Genomic DNA, 21,831 nt, shown 5'->3' with positions numbered 1-21,831 from the left:
TCTCTTAATGATAATAATCAATTCCTGGAGTGTTTCCACAGCTGTGGAAGAACTCTTGTTATGGCCTGGGGTGAAGGGCGGAGCTTAGTCCTGGAGCCTCTAGCAACAACACTGGACTGCCTCCAGATTCCCTGGGGGGCATTAAGCCATTAATAATTAGTTTGGAGAGAAACAGCTAAGAGAAAGAAGTTTTGTACCTGACAGTTTTTTCAATCCTTGTCACAAATTCAATGTAGGTTTCTATGAACTAAAAGTTACTACAATCTATTGGGTGTTCAGAGGCCCATGATATAAATTGGTTGCCTCACTCCAGTTTCTAAAGGATAACTGTATACATTCAGAAAACAAAACACCACCAGCACATTTGGAACCCTTTCCTCAAAATTTGCTATAGGTTGGCTTTGGTTTAGACTAATCTTTAATGAAAACTGGATAATCCCCTCTGTTACCATCCCCTGATAGCAATTGCTTTCCAAGCATGAGACATATTTGTTGGGCGCTGTGAGGAAATTTATGCTGCAATTAACGAATATATATATATATATAAAAAGAAAAGGAGTTCTTGTGGCACCTTAGAGACTAACCAATTTATTTGAGCATGAGCTTTCGTGAGCTACAGCTAAGTGAGCTGTAGCTCACGAAAGCTCATGCTCAAATAAATTGGTTAGTCTCTAAGGTGCCACAAGAACTCCTTTTCTTTTTGCGAATACAGACTAACACGGCTGTTCCTCTGAAACCTGTCATATATATATATATATATTCTGTTGATAGAGTACATTGGTCTCTGGGGATATCCGTCCTGACCTTTTTGCTAGCACTTAATTCACTAATTAATAATCATAATTAATAATGAAATAAATTTTGTCTTCACTCACAGTATGATATTGTACACACTAGTGACAGAAAAAGCCTCTGAGGATTCAGCTTACTTCCCAAATTCAAACTTTGCCCCCTGCTTCTCGTATGTTGACCTAACTAATGCAATCCGTGCACTCAGCACATCCAGATTACATTGCTATAACTTGCACGAGCTGAGGCTAGGTGTGAAGGCCATACTACACTGATTTAGAGTAGCTCAGGATTTGGTTCTTCTCATGACCTTCACAATTATCTATTGCAAATATGTAAAATCACTTTTCCATGCTGCCTTTGTAACCTGTAGACCAATATAAAAGAAACTGAGAAATGCAATATTAGTAGCTTAGAAGAAAATGAAAATGCTGTGCTCTGGTGGAAAATAAGAATAGGCGTTTCCACAATCAGATTCAAAACTAGATAAATTTTCATTTTTGTGGATCTGTATCACTTTATCTCAGAGTCAGAATGTAAGCGAAAAAGAGTAAAGGCTTGTGTCAGCAAAGATCCTAATTTTGCATGCGTGAAAGAATTGAGGAGCAAACACATTCAAATATAGACTCAAGTCAGTAGACAGACTGTTAGATCATTATATATGAGTATTAATTTGAGTTATTGACACCTAGTAGTGGATTTGAAAGGAAAAGATAGTAATATAGTGGGGAAACAATTACTTCTTGTGATTTACAGTGCGTGTAAATGCATTTTAAATGTCTTTTCTGTTGTTTGATATACATTGTATTTTATGTGGTAATTAGAATTTGAATCCTGGATAACTGGTCCAAGTCTGCCCTCAAATAAAACTGTGTGCAACCCCTATTGAATTCCATGGGAGCTGCACAGATGTAGCTGGGGCAGATTTGTGACTAACATATCTACTGCTTTCCTCTATTCTGTTAAGTATTATACAAAACCATCACCTATGTGATTATCCAAAACCATCACCTATGTGATTCCCTGCATAGGGAATTTGCCACAGTTCCTCCTGTGGAAGAAGCAGGGATCAGTCTCAGGTCTTGGAAGATCCAATAAAGGTAGTGTCTGTGCACAACAGGGTCCGGTGCCTCTAGACGGATTCTGAGGCTTCTTTCTTCCCGTCCCAGCCTGTTGGCAGCCCAGCATCAGTGGGTGAGGCTTTCACAAGATAAGGGGAAAGGAAGGAAAAAATGTTGCAGAAGTGGCATTCCACATACTATTACCTGTATATGGCAAGTAAGGTGTATATAATAAGCTCTACTCTCTGTATATTACAAATCAGATGTAATATCCTTGTGGTTTATTGACCTTAGAGAAAAATTGATATGAGGGATGGTCAACTATCTGAACTGTCTATGGAGAATATGAAGTAAGATGTTGCTGTCTTTGATCATAGAATCATAGGACTGTAAGAGACCTCAAGAGGTCTTCTAGTCCAGTCCCCTGCACTCAAGGCAGGACCAAGCATTACCTAGACCATCCCTGACAGGTGTCTGTCTGACCTGCACTTAAAAATTGCAATGATGGAGATTCTACAGCCTCCCTCAGCAATTTATTCCAGTGCTTAACCACTGTGACAGTTAGGAAGTTTTTCCTAATGTCCAGCCTATACCGCCTTTGCTGCAATTTAAGCCTATAGTCTTCTGATCCTATCCTCGGAGGTTACTGAGAAAAAATTTCCTCTCTCTTTGTAAAAACCTCTTATATACTTGAAAACTGTTATCAAGTCCTCCCTCAGACTTCTCTTCTCTAGACTAAACAAACCCAGTGTTTTAAATCTTCCCTCATAGGTCATGTTTTCTAGACCTTTAATAGTTTTTGTTGCTCTTCTCTGGACTTTCTCCAATTTGTCCACATCTTTTCTGAAATGTGTTGCCCAGAATTGGACACAATACTCCAGATGAGGCCTAATCTGGGCAGAGTGGAAGAATTACTTCTTGTGTCTTGATTACAATACTCTTGCTAATACATCCCAGAATAATGTTTGCTTTTTTTGCAACAGCATTACAATTGTAACCCATTATGACTCCCAGATCCCTTTTTGCAGTACTCCTTCCTAGACAGTCTATTCCCATTTTGCATATGTGCAACTGATTGTTTTTTCCTAAGTGGAGTACTTCACATTTGTCCTTATTGAATTTCATCCTATTTACTTCAGACCATTTTTCCAGGTTGTCCAGATCGTTTTGAATTTTAATCCTATCCTCCAAAGCACTTGCAACCTGTCCCAGCTTGGTTTTGTCTGCAAACTTTATGTGTACTCTCTATGACATTATCTAAATGATTGATTAAGAGATTGAACTGACCCGGATCCAGACCTGATCCTTGCGGGACCTCACTTGATATGCCTTTCCAGCTTGACTGTGAACCTCTGATGACTACTCCCTGTGTTCCAACCAGTTATACCCTCATCTTATAATAGCTCCATCTAGGTTGTATTTCCCTGATGTATAAAGAGGAAGTGAATTGAAAGGTGATCTACAATTAGACTGTAGGCTACTTGTGGTTAATAATTGGTTGGTTCATGGTGCTTTGTAGCCCATACTGGAAATTATATGAAGTAGGACAAGTAGATGTAAGAGGGTTTCTGAGTGGGGATATGGGGTAGAATTAAGATTGTAGAACCATAACTACATATTTCGTCCGTGTTTTTATAATCACCATGTTCTAAAATGTTGTTTTGAATTTAGATATTTAATTACAACTTTAATACAATCTTAAAGATTTTGTCTCGGAAATTCCTTAGTTTCTACAGAAGCTATATAGAACTTAAAAGTTCTTCCCCCCATGTCATTGGAGCATTTCACCCCAGCAAGTGCAAACTTGAATAGTACAATATTTGAGGTTTCTTTCCATTTTTCCTGATGTGATGAAAGGTGTCTGAAACCTGTAAAGAAACAAATATAAGAAAAACTTGCCTGGGTTTGGAATTTATTATGAATCTTAAATGTGCTCACCCAAATATAGCGTAAGTTTCATACTACACCTGTAGTCAGTTTAAGACACTCCCCTACTCCTCCCAAAGAAGTCCAGCCTCCCACTTTATCTTTAGATATTTCTTGGGTGTAACACCCAGTGGCCTGCATGACCCCTCTCTTGCAAAATGTCACGTATGGGAAGCCAGCTCATCCTGTTGGCTGTGACCTGTGTGAAGGTAAATATCACCCATATCTTAATTGTTTGGGGTACAGGGTTCCACTCTGAAGTCCATGCATGCCCTTTATTGGAGAGTAAAATTGGGACCAGCAATGAGTAGAAGTTCCATGTCCTAATCAGGAAGTGATAGCTTTGTATTTGCTGACTCTCGAGATCATTAGTAGAGACTGAAGCAAGCAATTGAAGCACCTAGCCAGATGTAATAAGATCCACAGTGGAAGTTAAAATCTCCATTAAGCATGAGTCAGAATGAGTTATGGTGTTTTTATCTTTTATCATTTTCCTGTGTGAGTTCATTGGAGAGAGTAGTAATTGTCTGGTTTCACCCACACAGTTGTTGTTGGGGCATTTCTGTACTGAAGCAGGTTCTCTCGGGTATTTGGGTGGCCCATTCCATGATGCAATCTTCTCCTGTGCCACAATGATCAACACCCCCGCACAACATACCTTTCAAGGTCCATGGGTCCTACCTAGGCCTGTCATAACATGTGGTGTACCTCATGAATGTCCAAATATCTACTATCTGGGTAATACCAGACAATTACTACACTCTCGAATGAACACACACAGGAAAATGATAAAAGACAAAAACACTGTATCACCTGTGGGTGAACACTTTTCACAAAGTGATCACTTTATTTCTGACCTATCAGTCCTCATCCTCAAAGGAAATCTGCACAACACTTTCAAAAGAGAAATCTGGGAGTTTAAATTCATAACATACTAAACATTTATAATCATGGACTGAGAGACACTGTATTTATTCTTATTACAACAATCTGTAACCCACTAAGAACCCCCACCCTAGCTGCTTCCCTCTGTCTTCCTTTGTCCCCTGTGGCTGGAAGGATGTTAATGGGCCACTTCACCTTGAATGGTCCACTGAAATATATGTTAATTACTTATGCTAAACACTCTGTTACACCTTGTATTTAGCTGTGACATTCTGAGTATGTTTCCCAGACCTGAAGAAGAGCTCTGTATTAGCTCAAAAGCTTGTCTCTCTCACCAACAGAAGTTGGTTCAATAAAATATATTACCTCATATTACCTTGTCCAATAAAACATATTACCTTGTCTCTTTTAATATCCTGGGACCAGTAATGAATAAAACAACATTGCATTCAAGGGTTTGCTTAGTTTTTCAAAACAGTTTAATGTAGTGAATAGCTATTTAGGGCCATGCTCATGTGAATGCCTATAATAACTTTTCTTTCATTTCACTTTTAAGGTGGTTGTAAATGCCTTGATAGGTGCCATCCCTTCCATCATGAATGTTCTGCTTGTCTGCCTCATTTTCTGGCTCATTTTTAGTATCATGGGAGTGACCCTATTGGCAGGAAAATTTGGAAAATGCGTTAACTTGACTGAAGAAAAATCAGAATTAAATAAAAATATTAGGAACAAATTGGATTGCACAACCTATAACAACACACAAAAAATATATTGGACAAATGTTAAAGTCAACTTTGATAATGTTGGTTCTGGTTATCTGGCTCTTCTTCAGGTGGTAAGTTCTGTTTTCTTTTGCTGGTTGGCTATGGGGTGGTGTCATGGTGCTGATTTCTCACCCACCTCTGTGCAAGGTGGGGAATAGTGGCCTTGCAGAGCCTTCTCTGCCCCTCCAGCTCATGTTCACACTGGCAATGTGGTTAGGCCATGTGGGGCCTCTTACTCTAGTGAACAGACATGTAGGGCCTAGGGGTGATCTACAAACTGATGATGTAACCGTTTGAACATATGCTACTCTATGATACTATGCTATTCTATGATACTCTGATTTACAGCTCCTGGGAAGATGGTGTGTTTGTTTTAATTTCATGAAACTCAAGGCAAAACTCTCTCTCTGCCAGAAATAGGAAGGGGGAAGACAGCATTAGTGGGCTAGTTCCAATTCCCTGAATCTTGGCTCAACCCCTGGCCCAATACAATTTATACCTGGTGTCAGGCAGCTTTGATCTGCCACTGAATTAAGGTCCTTAATGGGTCATACACAAGTGGAGGACTGCTATGGCAGAATATAACTGCAGTCTGCATCCTCCCTCTCCTGACATGCCCTCTATGCAAGAAGATGGTGGTCATCAGGTAGATCCCCTACACCAGAAGTAAATCTACTGGGCATTTATGGACAGACTGCAGTCCCTTTGCACCAACTCAGTGGCACAAAGATGTTGTAAACAGGCTAAAATATCTGTCCCTGAAAGTTGAATATGATTTTAATAATTTGTCTTTTATTCTAGGCGACATTTAAAGGTTGGATGGACATTATGTATGCAGCAGTAGATTCACGAGGGGTAGGTCACGAAAATTAACTATTCTCCTTGATGACTATCTCTCCAGTTCTTTATTGTGTTTGATAATTTTCATACTTGTTAGTTTTAGGTGATACAATGTTATAAGTCTTTTCTGTTCATTGTTTTCTTGGTGTTGTCCACTTATGATAAAACTCCCTGATCTTTATTTTCAGCGTCTGATATGCACATTGCAATACCATAAATACAGTTAATTGCTACAGTGGATGTTTTAAAGGGAAGCTGCTTTCTGTCAAATTCAAAGCCTTCAAAATTATAACTAGGAGCAATTCAGGGTTGAACTAAAGTGGATGACAACCATTTAAAATAAATGGTCAAATATTATTATTTTATTTAATATTTATATTACTGTAACATCCAGAGGCCCAAATCAGAATCAGGGCTCTATTGTGTTAGGTTATATGAACACAGAAGTCTTGTGTACACAGAGAGTGGGAGGGCAGTTCATGCACAATGTATTTTTGTGCACTAAGAAGTGCATATTAGATAGTACACACTGATGGCATACAGACTGTAAACTGCTTTCTGATTCAATATGTGTCCATGTGTGTAAATAGCTGGGAGTAAGCGGCCAGCATTCTGAGTGGTTTCAGAGTAACAGCCATGTTAGTCTGTATTCGCAAAAAGAAAAGGAGTACTTGTGGCACCTTAGAGACTAACCAATTTATTTGAGCATAAGCTTTTGTGAGCTACAGCTCACTTCATCGGATGCATACTGTGGAAAGTGTAGAAGATCTTTTTATACACACAAAGCATAAAAAAATACCTCCCCCCACCCCACTCTCCTGCTGGTAATAGCTTATCTAAAGTGATCACTCTCCTTACAACTCCTTTCTCTGCATGAAAAAACTTGTACAGATACAGACAGTATGCATCCGATGAAGTGAGCTGTAGCTCACGAAAGCTCATGCTCAAATAAATTGGTTAGTCTCTAAGGTGCCACAAGTACTCCTTTTCTTTTTGCCAATACAGACTAACACGACTGTTACTCTGAAACCTGTCATTATGCAAGGCACTGCATTTAGCCGTATGGAGTGGAAATCTATCAACTGCATGAAAAAACTTGTACAGATACAGACATTGTAAGGAGAGTGATCACTTTAGATAAGCTATTACCAGCAGGAGAGTGGGGTGGGGAGAGAGATTTTTTCATGCTTTGTGTGTATAAAAAGATCTTCTACACTTTCCACAGTATGCATCCGATGAAGTGAGCTGTAGCTCACGAAAGCTTATGCTCAAATAAATTGGTTAGTCTCTAAGGTGCCACAAGTACTCCTTTTCTTCATTCTGAGTAGGTATCCAATGGTGCTTTGCTTCACTGCTGGGCTCTATACATTCTGGGGCTTTTCTTGCTGCACATTTTGAGATACATAGCAGAAGTCAGTCAGAAGTAACTGGAATTCTGGTACTTGGGGTAGGGTTGCCAAATTTCTATTTGCAGAAAACCGAATATTCTTGCCCCGCCCCTTTCCCTCCCCTCCCCCAAGGTCACGCCCCTGTCACACGCCCTGCTCACTGCATCCCCCCTCCCTCTGTTGCTTGCTCTCCCCCACCCTCCCTTAATCACTCATTTTCACTGGGCTGGGGAAAGGGATTGGGGTGCGGGCGCTGTCTGAGGTGCAGGCTCTGAGATGAAGCCAGGGATGAGGGGTTTGGGGTGTAGGAGGGGCCTCTGGGCTGGAGGGGTGAGGGGTTCAGAGTGTGGGAGGGGGCTCTGGGCTGGGGCTGGGGCAGGGGGTTGGGGTGTGGGAGGGGGTATAGGCTCTGGGCTGGGGTTGCAGGCTCTGGGGTAGGGCCAGAAATGATGAGTTGTTACCAGATGTGCCCTTTACTTTGGGGTATACTCATTTATTAGGGTTACTCTTCTGGGGGGAGGAATTTCTGTAATTCTATTGATGTACTGCAGCCCTAGAACCAGATGAACACATGTGTGCACACGCACACACACACGCACACAGCAAGTCTGAGCAGACTGGGTCAATCAGCAGTCTCAAGCTGACCCCCTTATATGTCCCTGTACTCAATGGGCTGCCACCCTTATGTGCCACATGTTTAACACATCCCTATCCCCACTTTCATGTCACAATTATACTGGTAGTAACCCACTTGATGAGCAAACCCCACAGTATTTTGGGCACTGCAGGGATCTTTAGCTTAGGTAAAAGAAGCATGGCTTCAGAGTACATGGGGGAAGCTAAAAATATAAAAAAGTAAAGTTCAGAGAGAGAGAGAGAGAATCAACCAGCTTAATCATAAAAGTTATTTATTGAATAATAGTGATAACTACACAAGTAGAGCCTAAACCAACATAACATTTATATTATTAAAGGTTAATACCTAAGGTAGAAAAGAAAACAGAGAGACAGAAGAGAAAGAGAGTGGGTGATCTCACCCACTCCATGAGGCTTGAACTGGTTGGGGTTCCCAGGTGATGGTGGGAGCTCAGGGTCCTGAGTGCTGGAGACAGGCAGAGCCCCCAGCATGATCATTCAGGAGATGGAGTCGCAGTGGAACTGATTCAGAGTTTGGGTCCATGCATCAGAACACTTACTTGGGCATAGGTAGGGGTTTTTGTAGAGAAAATACAATGGTTCAAGGGAGAACACTAGATTTGTTTATGGGTAAGCTGATGACTCAAGGATTTTCTTTAGGCTAGGCAATAGGAATTGATCACTCTTGGCTATGGGTTGTGTTTTCTTCCAGGGAGCTCACAATGCAATTGGGCTGCTTCAGTATTTTGGATATCAATGAAGGATTCATTACTAGAATTGATCTGATAACTGCTGAGCTGTCTGTGTGCAGGCGTAGGTTCATTAACATCTGGAGCAGAGATCCCCCATGATGCAGTGCTTCCCCGCTTTTCTGGTCCCAGATATCAGTGCAGTTCTCTGTTCTCCATTCTGTATGCAAATGGAGATGTCTCCCTGTCCCATCTTTCTCTCTGTTCTTCATTCTGTATTCTAATGGAGATGTCTTAATCTTGTCACCCTTGTCAGGAGGGGTCTAGGTGTGTCTTCCAATGCCCTTCACTGCTCTCTGCAAGCCTTTTCTCTGACCGGTTTTGGTTCAAGCAGAGAATGGTGAGGGGGGTGTCTTTTATGAGTCAGACAGGCTAGATACTGTGCCCTGGTTTCCCAAAAACACAGAGCTGACTGGTATCAGGGTTCAGGATATGGGAGGGGGCTCCGGGCTGGGTCAGGGGGTGGGAATGCGGGAGGGAGTTTGGGTGCGGGATACATGCATGCAAATATTAGTCCTCTCTAAGTTGATTTGCAATGAAATTAATATACTTTCAAAGTGGGTTATAGAATACATATCAACTGGCCAGATAGTACACATCAAGATTTTCATCATATTGACACAGGTGGTTAATGAGAAATATTTTTTTGCTTATTCCACACTGCGTCATTTGTGTGTACGAAAACATCTAGGCCAAGATTTTCAAAAGCAGGAGAACTTGAAGTTAGGCTCCTCTGGCCTGATTTTCAAGTACTGAGTACTCAACAGATCCCACTGACCTCAGTGAAAACTGTTGATCGTTTGACACCTTTGAAAATCATGCCAAGAAAGTCTGATTCAACTCTCACTGAAGTCAATAATGACTCCATTGACCTCAGTGAGAGTTGATTCAGGCTTATATTTAGTTATGATGGATAGTATTTTAAACAAATGCATAAAAAGAGAAACATTATCTTATGTAAAAAGGGATTATCCTTCAGGATACGTTGTAGATCCTTGATGATGTGCCGGAGAGGTTTTAGTTGGGGGCTGAAGGTGACGGCTAGTGGCGTTCTGTTACTTTCTTTGTTGGGCCTGTCCTGTAGTAGGTGACTTCTGGGTACTTTTCTGGCTCTGTCAATCTGTTTCTTCACTTCAGCAGGTGGGTATTGTAGTTGTAAGAACTCTTGATAAAGATCTTGTAGGTGTTTGTCTCTGTCTGAGGGGTTGGAGCAAATGCAGTTGTATCTTAGAACTTGGCTGTAGACAAGTTCTTGTGGTGTGGTCTGGATGAAAGCTGGAGGCATGTAGGTAAGTATAGCGGTCAGTAGGTTTCCGGTATTGGGTGGTCTTTATGTGACCATCGCTTATTAGCACCATAGTGTCCAGGAAGTGGATCTCTTGTGTGGACTGGTCCAGGCTGAGGTTGATGGTGGGATGGAAATTGTTGAAATCATGGTGGAATTCCTCAAGGGCTTCTTTTCCATGGGTCCAGATGATGAAGATGTCATCAATATAGCACAAGTAGAGTAGGGGCATTAGGGGACGAAAGCTGAGGAAGCATTGTACTAAGTCAGCCATAAAAATGTTGGCATACTGTGGGGCTATGCGGATATCCATAGCAGTGCCGCTGACTTGAAGGTATACATTGTCCACATTTTTTCATGTTCTCTGTATATATATATATATACATCTTCCTACTGTATTTTCCACTGCATGCATCTGATGAAGTGGGCTTTAGCCCACGAAAGCTTATGCTCAAATAAATTTGTTAGTGTCTAAGGTGCCACAAGTACTCCTCGTTCTTTTTGCTGATACAGACTAACACGGCTACCACTCTGAAACGTATTATCTTATGTGTCCTTGTGTGAATACTAAAGTGCAAAAAACCCTAAATTCAATCTTTGAATTTCTTAGTCTTCAGTTAGTGGAATGGGAGATTTTGCCCTACAGGTTTCTGAGCGTAAGTTTAATCAATATCAGTGCGAATTACAGGAATCTGTTCTGCACAGAAAAATCTTAACAAAGATTGCAGAGGAAATCAAAACAACAAATAGTAGTTATACTATTAATAGACATTGGGCCAAATTCTCTTTCCAATTACTTCAATGGAAACATGCCAACAGAGAATTTGGCATATTATTTTCAGAACATATTTTCAGCTTATCAGGAAGGATAATCAAATTCTAGGCAAAACATTGTTCCTTGTTAAATTGTTATCCACATTGTCTGTGGTGTCCTTGGATTTAACTTTAATCACACTGCAAACTTTATCTCCGCTTCCCTTTCTCCCCACCACCACAGAAATGCAAGACCTATGGCTTGTCTACAGTGAGTTAGTGCACAGCAAGACAGGGTGTGAAACTAGAGTGCAGCAGCTTACTGTGCATCATTCACCATGTGTTCACTGCTACAGCAGAACGAAAGTCCCAGAGTGTGGTTTAGCTGCCTCAAGCAGGTGCACTGTAGATTTCCACCCTGGCTTGCTGCATACTAACTCATTGGGTAGATAGTCCCTTATTCTTGTGCATTACAGACAGGTTTGTTTTTTTTCCGCATTTCTAGTGATGAAGCAAGTTTGATATCCTGCAAGGATCTCTGTGCGGGAGGACTCCTGCACCTATACAGAGCTCATTCCATGACCAGGGCCATACTATTCTCAGCCAATTTCATCTTGCTTTTCATTTTTGCAGAAAGAATTGCAGCCACAAATGGAAAAGAGTCTATCCATGTACCTCTATTTTGTGGTTTTCATAATCTTTGGATCTTTCTTCACACTGAATCTCTTTGTCGGTGTCATTATTGACAATTTTAATCAACAAAAGAAAAAGATAAGTACACTGGATATGTTCCCAGGTCCCGATATATTCCTTATGTGTTGTCTTCAAACTAGAACATGCCAGCAGTACACTGAAGCTCTGAAATATCTATATACATTTATTACATGGAGCAGCATCAGTACTGGATTTAATAGAGGCAGCATTACAAGTGAAGTGCTTCCCCATCTCCATTCCATTCCCCTATATCCCAGCCATGTAACTCTTGGCTCTTGGGGCTGCATTGATTCATAAGAGTCTATGAAGCCAGTTACATTGTTTCATGAATGCTACTTCCCCTGCCCTGGAGCTGAGCACTGTGGGACAGGGTCTGAGAGCAGCTCTGGGATTGGGCAGTGGGCCTTAGATGGAGGAAGCAGCAAGATGAGTTGGAGGGGCAGGGAGAAAGTTGCTCCTTCCCTCAGATGCCTGGGCTCTTAGCAACCTAATCATTTTCCTGCTTTCTGAGCCACTAGATTGTCACCGCAGAACTGCTGCTCTGGGAGATCTTGTTAACTTGCTGCACTGTTTTGGGCCTAATAAGGTACTGGGAGAAGGGTTAGCAAGAGATGAAAGGATAGAAAAAGAAAGAAATGTTGGATTCCAATAATTTAGATGCTTGCACAGCAGTAATGCTTCTTTCTCACCAAAAATAACAGTAGCATTGTCTCCATATACTTAGGTGGACAAGACATCTTTATGACAGAAGAACAGAGAAAATATTATAATGCAATGAAAAAACTGGGATCCAAGAAACCCCAAAAACCCATCCCAAGGCCATTGGTGAGACCACCTGAGTTCTTCCAACTCAAATATTTCTAATCAATGAAAATCCATAGTAAAATTCACTTAATCCACTGAAAAAAACTACTATATATACAATATACCTGTTTCTTTCCATTACTTCATAGTCTTAACTCTGCACCAAGAAATTGTCATTGATTATAAAGATTATAAGGACTAAATGTTTATGAAGGTCAATGCAAAAATATTGTTTTGTATATTTATCCTGAAATTGATTATCCTTCAGGATTTGTATACTCTGATACAAATATATAATCTACCTATTATGAAATTAAATAACATTGTAACATATAAAAATTGGAGCTGTCCACTAATGAGTATGTACATTTATTTTACATGGTTACTAAGGATGATTAGGGAGCCGGGGGAAATAATAGACGTGATTTCTTGATTTTAGTAAGGCTTTTGATACAGTCCCACATGACGTTCTAATAAGCAAACTTGGGAAATGTATGGTCTAGATGGAATTGCTATAAAGTGGGTGCAAAACTGGTTGAAAAACCATGCCCTAAGAGTGGTTATCAATGGTTTGCTGTCAAATTGGATGGATGTATCTGGTAGGATCTCAGAAGGATCTGTCCTATATCTAGTACTATTCAACATTTTCATTAATGACTTGGATAATGGAGTGGAGAGCACTTATAAAATTTGCAGATGATAACAATCTGGGTGGGATTGCAAGTACTTTGGAGGACAGGAATAAAATTCAAAATACCTTAATAAATTAAACAATTGGTCTGAAATCAACACAGTGAAATTCAGTAAGTAAAAGTGAAAAGTAGGAAAGAAAAATGAAATGCACAAATACAAAATGGGGAATAACTGTCTAGGCAGTAGAGCTGCGGAAAAGGGTCTGGGGATGACAGTGGATCACACGCAGAATATGAACCAATAGTGTGATATTGTTTGTGAAAAAGGATAATATTCAGGTTATATTGTTTTGCTTTGCTTGGCACTCGTGAGGCCTCAGTGGAAGTGTTGTGTCCAGGTTTGGATGCCACACTTGAAGAAAGATGTGGACAAACTGGAGTCTGGAGGAGATCAACAAAAATTATTAAAGGTTTAGAAAACTGACCTATGGGGAAAGCTTTAAAAAACTGGGCATGTTTAATCTTGAGAAAAGAAGAGTGAGGTGGGACCTGATAACAGTTTTCAAATATGTTAAGGGCTCTTATAAATAGGACTGTGATCAAATGTTCTCAATGTCCACAGAAGGCAGACAAGTAATAAACAGCTTAATATGAAGCAAGGAAGATTTAGGTGAGATATTAGAAAAATCTTTCTATCAGGCTAGTTAAGTATGGAATACGTTACCATGGGAGGTTGTGGAATCCCCGTCATTGGAGATTTTTAATAACAGGTTACACAAACACCTGTCAGGGATGGTCTAGGTATACTTGGTCCTGCCTCAGTGCAGGGGGATGGACTGGATGACTTCTTGAGGTCCCTTCCAGTCCTACATTTCTATTATTCTATGCATGCCTACATTCTCATAATGAATAGTAAATAGTCTTTTTTTTTCTCCTACAGAACAAATACCAAGGGTTTTTATTTGACATCGTGACAAGCCAAGCCTTTGATGTTATCATCATGATTCTCATCTGCCTTAACATGATCACTATGATGGTAGAAACTGATGATCAAAGTACAGAGAAGACTTACATTCTTCAGAAAATCAACATGCTCTTTGTTGCCATCTTTACTGCAGAGTGCATCATGAAATTATTGGCCCTAAGACACTACTACTTCACCAATGGCTGGAACATATTTGATTTAAGTGTTGTCATCATGTCCATTGTTGGTAGGTAAAAATACAGAAGCATTTTCTTCACTATCCCATATTTAGTTTTCATAAAAGAAAGTCAGTTGAATTGGCTACTTGGCCAAAAACTGTTGCTGAAATGGGACCCAGGATGTTAGAAATGAAGTGTTGGGGAAAGTAGTCAAAATAGATTTTTTTAAAAAAGAGAGAAAGAAAAGAAAGGTCAGAAGAATAAATGCCAACAAATATATTCAAAGTAGCACAGAACAGGAATTTATAAACTTTTCCTATTGTTTTATCTTATCTTTTAAAAGGAACTACTTTTTATAGTGGAAGGATACATTGTATACAATCTCTGATTGTGTTTTTTTTCTTACTGTTTGAAAAGTTGTAAATGTAATGTTCCAGGTTATAATAAGTATTATACTTTGGTCTCATAACACTGGAAAGAGAATTCAGATGATAAAGTTAATAATTTTCTGTGTTAATTAGGGGTTATTTTAGGGATGTGAAACATTTTAAATTTTACTAAAATTCAGATTATTTTTTTCAGAACTCAGTGATTGTATAATCTTTTATCATATGATATCATGACCTGTAATAATTTTGGTTCGTGAAGAAATATTTTGCCAATTTTTAAAGCATATACAATACATTCACATTGTAAAGGAGACTCAGCTGCAAAAATTGAAATTAAAATATAGCAACGTTAGTTGATAAATCCTGAATAACAATAGATATGGTAATATCCAAAATCCAAAAATATTTGTGGTTCACTGTTCCCGGCCAATGGGAGCTGCAGGAAGCGGCGGCCAGGCCCATGCCGCTTCCCGCAACTCCCATTGGTCAGGAATGGCGAACCACGGCCACAGGGAGCTGTAGGCGGCCATGCAAGTGTAAACAAATGATCTGGCGGCCCGCCAGTGGCTTACCCTGATGAACCATGTACGGTCCGCGGGCCGCAGGTTGCCCATCACTGTGCTAGAGTAACAGAGAGGAGAATCAGGCCCAAATATGTTGTTTAGTTTGAAGGGATTTTAATGCAGACATGGAGTGAAGAACTGGAATAAAATTTCTGTTCTGCTAATTTAACTACTTCTAAAGCAGATACAGGCAAAAGTGATTGCAGAAGGTATACAGGTAAGGAAAATATCTGCTCTCCATATAATTAGTACCATTTAGTGCGGCAGTATGAGTATTGAGAGAAATGTATCCAAACCTCTTCCTGATTCCACTTTGATGACAGTGGTGAAAAATGAGGCACAAAGAAGTGGGTCCCCATAAAGATTAGAGATTTAAGAAAAAATCTCCCTTAAAAGAGAAGTATTTCTCTATAGTGCACCTCATCACAAGGAATTCCTAGAAAATAGCAAAAATAAATAGACCTAAAGGGAGAGCAAGAGAAAGAAAACCCTTTTTGCATTATGGGGAAAAAAAGAGTATAGATATTTACATCAAGCGTTGACCTGCTGATGTCTGGAAGATTACCTTTCTTTCTGTTGTCATATGAGACTACTTGCGGTTGCAATGGGACACTTTAGGAAGCCCTGAATGAATTTAGTCTTTCCTTGTGTAACACCACCTCTGGCCTCCTCATCTGCAGTGACTGAACCTTGGACCCCTGGATCTAAAAGAATAGACTCCACTTTTAGTGCAAATAGACCTTGTCCCTTAGCTTAGAGTAACCAGACTAATAAACCTCTATGTGTGATCATGCCACTAGAAAGGGACCAAAAGCCTCATTGTTAGCATGGATTACACTGTTGTTTACTCTGTTGTTTTTCTCTGTCTGGTTTATTTGGCCCTCATCACCATAGTATCTAAGCATTGAATGCCTCTGACTCTGGTGTCATGTTTTGTTTTTTTATATGAGCTTTGTTTTTTCAACATTTAGAGCCAAATGTTAAAATACACTTACATAACCTGCCCCTACAAAAAATACACATGTACCAGTGGTCGTGCAAAATGCTGCACATAAAACACCTACTTGTATGTTTCCCATGTGCAATAGTTCATATACAGATTTTAGGGGCGCAACATACATACTACTCCAATGTTTGAAAAATATTGTCCATTGGGTCCATTCTTGTTTTAATTTCAAAACTTTTACAGATAAGCCATTTAACTTTTTTAAAATGTGTACCTTTTCCTTTAAGAATCAAGATCCATCAGGGCTAGCACATTTTTACTGATACTATTATTTCTTTCAGTTAATAATTAGCAAAAATTAGAAATTCTAACGATTATTCATTTTTGTTTTTAGGCACAGTGCTCTCTGGCATTGTTAAAGTATTTGAAAATTATTTTTCACCTACACTCTTCAGAGTCATTCGCTTGGCTCGAATTGGACGAATACTAAGACTCATCCGAGCTGCCAAAGGAATTAGAACTCTCCTTTTTGCCTTAATGATGTCCCTTCCTGCTCTGTTCAACATTGGCCTCTTACTTTTTCTGGTCATGTTTATTTATGCCATTTTTGGCATGGCTAACTTTGCTTATGTTCAGTGGGAGAGTGGGATTGATGACATGTTCAACTTCCAAACCTTTGCTAACAGCATGCTCTGTCTCTTCCAAATCACAACATCTGCTGGCTGGGATGGTCTTCTCAGTCCTATTTTAAACACTGGACCTCCATTTTGTGATCCTAACATACGAGGTGCTGTGGGAGAATGTGGTAAACCTGCTGTGGGTATTATTTTCTTTGTAAGTTACATCATTATATCATTTCTCATTGTTGTAAACATGTATATAGCTGTTATTTTAGAGAACTTCAATGTTGCCACGGAGGAAAGTACAGATCCTCTAGGTGAAGATGACTTTGATATGTTTTATGAAGTCTGGGAGAAATTTGATCCTGGGGCAACTCAGTTTATTGAGTATTCGGCACTTTCAGACTTTGCAGATGCTCTGGCAGAACCTTTACGTGTAGCCAAACCAAACAAAATTGAGCTCATAGCAATGGATCTTCCCTTGGTCAGTGGAGATAGGATCCACTGTTTGGATATTTTGTTTGCTTTCACTAAACGGGTGCTAGGTGAATCTGGGGAGATGGATACTCTAAAAGTACAGATGGAGGAAAAGTTTATGGCTGCCAATCCATCCAAGCTTTCTTATGAACCAATCACAACCACAATCAGACACAAACAAGAGGAAGTTTCTGCCATTATTATCCAGAGGGTTTACAGGAGTCATTTGATTCAACGTTCCATGAAGCAGGCCTCTTTTTTATACCGTCATAGAACCTCTGATGGTGACATCCTTGAAGATGCTCCAGAGAAAGAAGGCCTCATTGCATTCATGGTGAATGAAAATTATAGTAGAAATTTAGACAAATCAGAAACTGTGTCCTCAACCTCTTTCCCTCCATCCTATGACAGTGTCACTGGGACCACTAACGAGCACCTTGAGGTGAAGATGGCAGACTCTCCGCAAAGTGATGAACCTATAGATTGTCCACTATCTGCAGAGAGAGAAAAGGAATCCATTGTTTAAATTTTTGTTAAGAATGCTTTAAAATTTTGTTCCCATCATGTAATGATGTAAATATACAGCAATTAAACATTCGTATTAAACATTAGTTGCAAAAGAAACAGTGGTGGTTTTACCCTTAACTGCAGAAGTTGGTAAGGTATAACCTTTGACCCTGCTACATTCAACTTTGCTTAATGTTTATATTTATATATGAACAGGAAGAATCTGTGTATGGTTTCAGCTATTATATCAGTGGCAGTACCAAGTTAAGGCAGAATCCTTAGTATGTGGTTACTGTGGCCCAGACATAGTGTTTATAGAGCTGCATTCCACTTCTGCTAACCAGACATCTACTTCTTTAGATTGGTTTGCTTTGTTGGGGAGCAAGTTCAAGGAAGATAAGTTTCATGGTGTCTGAAAATAAATATCTGCCCAGGGTAAAGGGTGGGCTGTGACAAAGTTTAAGGTTTGGGGTTTTTGGAAGTAGGGAGGGGGTTGAAATGTAGCCTTAATTCATTCCTAATTAACTTTTTGATTATAAACCCGGTAGGTTTATGATTCAAAATCTGTTCAATCCTGTGATTCACATATCACAAGCATAATCATTGCATGACTCACTGATATGACATAGTGTACTGGAACTCCCCCAATATGATGAATTTAAACAGAATAGCCATGGTGTATATACTATTGTAGTCATGTTACTGCAGTATAATGAAATAATAAATGTAACATTTAACATTCCAGAAACAGTAATGAACTGAGTAAGAACTTTCTTTTGTTTTTAAACAAACCTGAATCTTTTCCCTTTGTAGTTATGGCATTCATCATGTTATGTTCACCATGTTTTCTTTCTTAAGGTCTTTGCTACTCTTGTGGCATCATGCTCTCACAAAAATCCCACAAAGACGTCTACTCCTGGACCTAGGTTCAGTCTCTTTTCCCATGCATGTAAATACTTATTGGAGATATATATATATGTGTGTGTGTGTTTAAACTCTCAGTATGAACCATTTCATTTTTCAGTGGCTGATTTGTCTTCCTTTGGGTCATATTTTTAGGAGGTTATAGCCACAACATTGCCAGGCCCCTTTTTCCCACTCCATTTGTTTAAATATCACTCAATTTTCTATGCAGGTCAGTTTTCCAGATACGATTTTTTAAAAGTTGCAAGATTTATGTGATTATCAAGGGTTGTTGGTCCACGGGAGACCTACAGCTTTCCTTTCTTCACCACAGTTATTTCAGACTGAGAGGAAGCTTGGCATTATGGCTCTAGCACTAGACTAGGACTCTGATCTGGGTTCAGTTTCTTGCTTGGCTACAGACTTCCCACGTGACCACATGCAAATCACCTCTGATTGCAGTGTAGACATACCCTTAATCTCTCTTTCACTCAGTGCCCCACCTATAAAATGGGAATAATAATTATTATTATTCCTTTCTCCTTCTCCCTCACTTTTGTCTGTCTCTCTGTTTAGACTGTGAACTCTCTGGGCAGGGACTGTCTCTTACTATGCATATGTACAGTGCCTTGCACAATGGGGCTGCAATCTGAGCTGGAGCTTCTAGGTACTATCTGAATACAAGAAATAATAATATTTGTAATGCCTTTTAACTTTCTTTCTCTGTGTTGTATTTCCCCTGCTTCCCGTAATCCACATGGTCTCTCACTGTGGAGTTTTGGAGGCATACTATTATTTTCTTCCTATAATTTGAAGCTAGACACAGTGGGCGATATCCTTTGTTGGTGTGAATCAGTGTCATTGATGTCAGTGACACTGTACAATGGAAATCAATTGAGCTATGCTGATTTGCACCAGCTGAAGATCTGGAAAAACGACTAAATAAAATACTTCTTTTTTATGTAGTTTTTGTTATTACACAATTTAAAAAAATCCTATTTGCGACCCAGCAAAAACCAGGTGGTGACACAAAATGAATTGCACTTGCCCATTTGTTGGGAATCATTCTGCTAGGCTATTCACCAGTAAACACAATGCATCTCCGTCCATAGATAAAGCCTAATCCTATAGATTTAAAATCTTACTCATATTAGGGTGAAACTCCTCTCTCCCTGCATAGAGACTAAGTAATTCATCTTTATGCAGAGTACTAAAATGCAGGTAGGAAAAATGAATTCATGAATTCATCTTTCAACCACAGACAGGCCACGGAGCTACAATACAGTCCTTTCATGGACACTGTTCCAATCTAAGAGTTGAAAAATCCATCACTGCACCTTCACTCCCCCTGTGCAGGTGTTTGGGGACTGGATCTACACAACAGGTTGGTTCTTATGTGTCTTGCAAAATGATTTTGCTTGAGGAGTGTGCTAAAGAAATCACTGAATGATCACAATTACCTTTAAAAACATTTGGGTGGTTAATGGAAAATTAAATCCAGATTTTCAAAGTTTTTAAATCATATGGGTGTGTTGACGAAATTATCTTGTCTAAAGAGATTCAGCAATGAGACCTTTTTACAATGAAATTATCATGTGACTAATTTGTGTACACAAAATTGAGTTAAATATGTAAAAAGTAAAAATAGAACAATGTATATTTAATATATTCTCTTTATGAAGAGAGCACAGTTTCAGGCATCGAAATGTGTGCTTTGTATTTTCTGTCCCATTGGTCTTGTCCACAGGGCATAAACCATGGGACCTTTCTTCTTAAGATTTTTCTACTGAGTAAAATTTTCTAGGCATGAGCAGGTATATCAGAAGCGACAAAGTTAATATATAGTACAATCAACTGCCCATCTAGGTTAGCCTTCTGTACTCTGTGTCCATTTACTAGTAGTAGTCATGATTGATTTGGTAGTGGTTTGCCACATAGAATCATAGAACTGGAAGGGACTAGTCCAGAGGTCATCTGGTCCAGTCCCCTGCACTCAAGGCAGAACTAAGTATTGTCTAGATCATCTCTGACAGGTGTTTGTCCAACCTACTCTTAAAAATCCCCAATGATGGAGATTCCACAACCTCCCTAGGCAATTTATTCCAGTGCTTAACCACTCTGATAGGAAGTTTTTCCTAATGTCCAACCTAAACCGAACTTGCTGCAATTTAAGCCCATTTCTTTTTGTGCTATCCTCAGAGGTTAAGAAGAACAATTTTTCTCTCTCCGCCTTGTAACAACCTTTTATGTACTTGAAAACTGTTATCATGTCCCTTCTCAGTCTTCTTTTCTCCAGACTAAACAAACCCATTTTTTTTCAATCTTCTCTCATAGGCCATGTTTTCTAGACCTTTAATCATTTTTGTTGCTCTTCTCTGGACTTTCTTCAATTTGTCCACATCTTTCCTGAAATGTGGCTCCCAGAACTGGACACAATACTCCAGTTGAGGCCTAATCAGTGCAGAGTAGAGCAGAAGAATTACTTCTTGTGTCTTGCTTTCAATACTCCTGCTAATACATCCCAGAATGATGTTTGCTTTTTTGCAACAGCATTAGACTGTTGACTCATATTTAGCTTGTGATCCACTATGACCCCCCAGATTCCTTTTCCGCAGTACTCCTTCCTAGGCAGTCATTTCCCATATTGTGAGGCTATTCCTCATTCTTTGAATCTAAGCCCTGGTCTACACTAGGACTTTAGGTCGAATTTAGCAGCGTTAAATCGATGTAAACCTGCACACGTCCACATGATGAAGCCCTTCAATTCGACTTAAAGGGCTCTTAATATCGATTTCCTTACTCCAACCCTGACAAGTGGATTAGCGCTTAAATTGGCCTTGCCGAGTCGAATTTGGGGTACTGTGGACACAATTCGACGGTATCGGCCTCCGGGAGCTATCCCAGAGTGCTCCATTGTGACCACTCTGGACAGCACTCTCAACTCAGACGCACTGGCCAGGTAGACAGGAAAAGAATCGCGAACTTTTGAATCTCATTTCCTGTTTGGTCAGCGTGGCAAGCTGCAGGTGACCATGCAGAGCTCATCAGCAGAGGTGA

At 39.7% G+C, this 21,831-nt stretch overlaps 1 protein-coding gene across 2 annotated transcripts in view; it reads left to right on the top strand.

Annotated features, from left to right (window-relative positions):
* LOC125631203 (sodium channel protein type 5 subunit alpha-like) overlaps positions 1 to 17,897 on the top strand; it is a 92,815-nt gene extending 74,918 nt beyond the window's left edge. For both annotated transcript variants that reach the window (XM_048837520.2, XM_048837521.2), the window contains exons 22-27: positions 5,218 to 5,496; positions 6,227 to 6,284; positions 11,714 to 11,851; positions 12,515 to 12,615; positions 14,167 to 14,437; positions 16,662 to 17,897. In XM_048837520.2, coding sequence (XP_048693477.2) covers positions 5,218 to 5,496; positions 6,227 to 6,284; positions 11,714 to 11,851; positions 12,515 to 12,615; positions 14,167 to 14,437; positions 16,662 to 17,890 — 2,076 coding nt within the window. In that variant the 3' untranslated portion in view covers positions 17,891 to 17,897. The remainder of the gene's footprint in view (positions 1 to 5,217; positions 5,497 to 6,226; positions 6,285 to 11,713; positions 11,852 to 12,514; positions 12,616 to 14,166; positions 14,438 to 16,661) is intronic.
* The last annotated feature ends 3,934 nt before the right edge of the window (positions 17,898 to 21,831 follow it).

Source organism: Caretta caretta, chromosome 2, assembly GCF_965140235.1.
Source record: "Caretta caretta isolate rCarCar2 chromosome 2, rCarCar1.hap1, whole genome shotgun sequence".
NCBI classification, from domain to species: Eukaryota; Metazoa; Chordata; order Testudines; family Cheloniidae; genus Caretta; species Caretta caretta.
The sequence above is the reverse complement of the archived record's forward strand: the minus strand, read 5'-3'. Positions and strand labels throughout refer to the sequence as shown.